Consider the following 5,322-nt stretch of genomic DNA (forward strand, 5'->3'; position numbering starts at 1 on the left):
AAAAAAATTGGGTTCAGTATGCCTTTTAACCCTATTGCATTACTGATCTTCTACACAAATGTCGGGGCCTGCAGCCTGAACAAGTGTGCGGCTGACAATTTCATATTATGCTTGTACCTAAATTTGAAATAAAATTTGCCTACACTCAGCTGACCCTCTGAATTATGGCATTCAGCACATAATGTACCCATTTGTACCAACACAGCTCTTGTAGAACTTTTATCCATCTGCTCCTTTTATACTAAGGGGTCTTATCACTCTATACAGTGTGTGACTACTCCCCTTACAGTACAAGGTAAAGAAGAGCTACAATAATCTCTCTTTAAATTTCTGATATTCAGTGGTAGATTGTGAGAACAAGAGGTCTACTGCAAATGCCTTGTCAAATAGCACACTAAAAAACAAGTTTTTTCCACTATTTTCTACCAAAATGCTAATATCATCTAGCAGTAACCTGACCTCATATAACATCTGACCCTATAGATATAGCTCTCGCATAGGGTCCAGAGGCATTCAGCACTGACACATCTCAAAGGAAAAGACCTTGTTCTGTGTTTGCAAAGGATTAAAATTCCCTGCTAACAGCATCATTCTTATAAATCAAAATAAATCTGGCACTGCAACGAAGGTAGAGTTAATCTTCAAGATTTCAATTTCTGAAATAAAGCAAGTCTGTCTGGTAAGCTTTTGTGGCAAGAGTTTGTGATCTTGGGCACAAAACCAAGAGTAACACAAAGTGGGGGAATCTGCTTCCCATTGTGAGCTCTTGGGAATCTAAACATTTGGGAAGTTAGCGAAGAATATTTCTGATTCAAAGTGACATCTCAGAACTACTATTCTAAGTAGTTCTTGGTTTGCTAGCCAGTGGTAAGTATCCCAAAGTACATTATAAATACACTTTTCCACAAATTTTAAGTATCAATCAGAGCAGCAGATCCAACTACCCCCTATGACAGGACCCCAGCTTAAATCCCAAGTGCCTGTGACTTAAAATGACTCCCCTATAAAATAAACATGCAATCACATGTGCGCCGCAGGGGTTAAGAGGTGGAGTGGCTGAGAGTCTTGGCAGGGACTCTTGTTGTTTTGCCTGCAGGCGCAGCAGATAAGGGAGTCAGCATGTCAGCTGAAAGTGTGTGTAACCCTGGCTAGTTATTACACATCTCAATCACTGCTTTCCAGAGATTCATCTGACTTGACAAGTCCCCATAGGGCAGAAACCTTTGTACAGCTGAGCAAACAGCTCACACATTAGAATTCTGCTGATTGCTAGTTCTGCAGGCAAGTGTCATAGAATCACATTAAAATACAAAATTTGTTTTTTTAGCACACCTTACAAAAAGTTTAAATCCACATCTGGGAGTGCTGCCAATATGACCCAGTAATTACACAAACAAAGAGGTATCAGCGCACATCCATTTACCACAGCACAACATATTTTTTACTGCTGCAAAAAATTGCCTGCAAATACATCAAGAGACAACTATTCTTTTTTAAATAATATTGGGAACTTAGTCACACCATATGGCCATATTCTGCTTAGCCAGTCACCACTTTCAAGGTGCCCCAATTCGACTGGTCCTACTCTACAGTCCTTTTGCCACAGAGGGCTGAAACATTCCTGCTTTTACTCTTCATAATAGATTTAGACTCCCTGTTTTTTTATTCACAACTCTATAACACTGTTATGAGCACACCTGAACTTGGCGAAAGGACTGTAGAGTAGGACCAGTCGAATTGGGGCACCTTGAAAGTGGTGACTGGCTAAGCAGAATATGGCCATATTGTGTGACTAAGTTCCCAAAATTATTTAAAAAGAATAGTTGTCTCTTGATGTATTTGCAGGCAATTTTTTGCAGCAGTAAAAAATATGTTGTGCTTTGGTAAATGGATGTGCGCTGATACCTCTTTGTATATATATATATATATATATATATATATATATATATATATATATATATATATATATATATATATATATATATGTGTGTGTGTGTGTGTGTCAGATTACTATGTATTCCCACTCCATTGTCTAGATTTATGGTTGGCACTATGCCTGCATGGACATAGGAAGAATAGTTAGACTGTTCCTGTAAAGGAAACCTCTCTCAAGCCTGAGAAAGGAAAAAGGTAGCATTAGGGTTTCCTCCAGGTTTTCCTGATCTGGAAAAACATAGGAGTATATTACAACTCACTACAGAAGGCAACGAGTGTGTTGTATGAAAGCAAAAGCATTGAGCAGGGCGTGGGACCTGCTTTATGGCATCTCTTTAATAGAGGACTTAGTCAAGTCTGAACTGGGGAACGTGAAACACCCAGCAGTGTGTGCATGCATGTACCTAAACACATTATGAAGGAAGCAAACTCTTAACATACTTTTAATAAGGAATTGTAAATCTAACTTTCTCTGTTGCATATAAATAAAAATGTAAAAAACAAACAAACAAAAAAAAAAACACAATGCTACAGGCCTGCTGATACACAATATATGTGATAGGGCATCATCACCACAATATATTAAAGGGACACTGTACCCAAAAAAAATATTTTGTGATTCACATGCTCTATCTGAATCATGAAAGAAATTTTTTGGGTACAGTGTCCCTTTAATATTTATTATAACAAAAGGGGTGGATTTCGTATCTTTAAAGGCATTTGTTTTATTATCCACAGCTCTGACTGGGGTTAAAGGGCAGAATCCTTGTAGCATCTGTTTATTGTCAGATCTATGGTCTATGTGCAGCTAAAATGTGAATAAGAGTGGCACATGTGGTATGCAGAGACGTGAAATGCACACAAAATAAACGGCATTAATAAATAATAATAATGAGCTATTACCCTGGTAGGACTGTTTTCAAGTCTATGTCTGCGAATGGGATTTTGAAGTTAGAAATGTATACAGGTTTTCAAAGACCTGTGTGAACATTTAGGTATGCAGGTTTGTTTTTAATATTTACAGCCCAATTCATAACCCTCTGGGCGGCTCAACATAACTGTTTGATCCTCAACAAGAATATATTGATCTTCTCTCCGATTGCCCTGTACTCTACTTAAATAATCTATATAACCCCCCCCCCCCCCCCAAACTCTGTACCTCCAGTAAAAACTACTATAAATTATTAAATCCCACCTGCTTACTTACTATATAGGGACATACTAAACCATCCCAATATGCAGTTTAGTATGTCCCTACTATATACCCGTGTAATTTTCTTTGCCCCATGATCCCCAGCCATACCCACACTAATTCTACTTTTGTGTCCTTGAGAGAAGCCACAGCTGGCTGCCCAGCAATGCTTTCCCCAAACAAACTCTATGGACAATAGCCCCCCCCCCTTCCCCCTCCCCCAGGCCACTATTTGTTTTACATCTTACAAACACAGTCCTTCAAAAGAGTTTAACTATTTGACAGTAACCCAGCCCCCCTCCTACACACACTACCCCCACCGCCAACACTGAAGTCAATATCAGATCAGACTAAGGGCCACAAGAACTGAAATGGCAGATTATGTAATACACCATACTATACCATAGTATAAACACAGCAACACTTTTAGGTATATATTAGCATAAGTACAAACAATTGCTAAACTGATCATTTCGCAATATTACAACATGTGTAGTCACTTAACTAGAGCATACGGGTATAGACAGACCTCAACATACATGCAACATTATATATATATATATATATACAGTATATATATATATACACACACATATATATATATATATGCACACACACACACCAGCTGATCTAAGCACCATTATAATCTAAACCCCAAAACTAAACCCCCAACCCAGCTATAAGGCTTTAGCACCCCCCCCCCATATGCTGCACTCTCAGACTTCAATAAAACTGTAAACTACTTGCCTTTAACAACCGAAGACTGTCACCAACACCGTCTGTACTACGGTCTTCCCCCGGCACTCTGCCTAACCACATAAAGAATAATTTAGCACGAAACAAAGAAACCTTAACTAGCAGAGGTTGTCGTATAAATTGCCAATGCTTGTGCAAACTATCCGTAACACACAGTGCAGCACTCTTCTGCATATTGCTCCACACAGCACAGGCACTTACCCCCTGGCACACCTCTGCAACGTAGTGAGAATTGGCAAACATGCCCAGCTACCGGGCATAAACGTCCCAACACAATATAATGCCCATGTGTAATCCAGATGCTTAGCAGCCAGGTAGCATAACACATAAAACAAAAGCATGTATATCCAGGTAAGCTCTGGCACCTACCTGGTGTTGGAGCTGTTCCAGAAGACGGTATGTCTATCCGCAGATGCCACCCAAACCCAGATGCTCAGTACACATAATCCATAGATATCCATGTTGCTGTGCTTGATCAGTGTTTTGCTGAGTTGAAATCTGCTCCTTGCCTTTTGTATGACTGACCCCTCCCCGCCGCTGCCATATTAATGAGGGGGTGTGAGCTCCCGCTGGCTCCACCCTCTGCTGCTTACTGTTGTTACTGTGTGTTTATGGACTGTGTCTGATTGGGGTGTTATTACAGCTAGAGACAGTCTGAACACCCCTGGCTGCAAATTGTAGACCATCCAATTTGGCGTGGGGGACTCTAGGAAGATATTTACAGTTTTGTTTCGTGACAAATGTATAAATGTTAATCTGAGATGAAAGGACTGGAAATACACATTAAAGCTCTAATTTAGTGTAGCTGGATAGATCAGCAGATATTTTGATTTGTTACCCGCCTGGCTACACCCCCTGTATAGGCTATGTCCTAAAGCTATGGGTAACTCATTTAGTTTGTGACCATGAGCGCTCTATGTGTATGATGCTTATAGTGTACAGATAAAAACACGTTACATGTTTATAATAGCATTTTTTTTAAAGTGTAACACATTTTGAGTACTCTTTAGTTCAGTGGTATTTAATAAGGATGCCTGAATGGTGTGTGCAAATTCCATACATAGGTTTGCAAACAGTTTTAGAAATACAGTACTGTACTTGCATTTCCTTGTCATGGCAAAGCCAATGAAGTATACTGTATTCCATGTATTATACTGTATATCACTACACATGGCTGGGGTAATAGGTGGGAGAATATATACAGTGTATATATATATATATATATATATATATATATATATATATATATATATATATATCACAGGTTTGCAGCAATCGTATTAGATCATATCTTCACTTTTGTTTACTTTAAATTTATAATATATAAATGAAATACAATTTCTTGTACACACACACTCATATTACATATTCTTATTTTGCCATTATAAATCCTTTAATGTATAACAAAGTGAAGCAGGGTTGTCACAGAAAAAAAGACA

At 38.7% G+C, this 5,322-nt stretch overlaps 1 protein-coding gene across 1 annotated transcript in view; it reads right to left on the reverse strand.

Moving 5' to 3' along the window:
- EFNA1 (ephrin A1) overlaps nt 1–4,379 on the reverse strand; it is a 19,474-nt gene extending 15,095 nt beyond the window's left edge. Inside the window, exon 1 of the mRNA XM_053703436.1 lies at nt 4,253–4,379. Coding sequence (XP_053559411.1) covers nt 4,253–4,344 — 92 coding nt within the window. The 5' untranslated portion in view covers nt 4,345–4,379. The remainder of the gene's footprint in view (nt 1–4,252) is intronic.
- Nucleotides 4,380–5,322: the final 943 nt, after the last annotated feature.

Source organism: Bombina bombina, chromosome 1 (assembly GCF_027579735.1).
Source record: "Bombina bombina isolate aBomBom1 chromosome 1, aBomBom1.pri, whole genome shotgun sequence".
NCBI classification, from domain to species: Eukaryota; Metazoa; Chordata; class Amphibia; order Anura; family Bombinatoridae; genus Bombina; species Bombina bombina.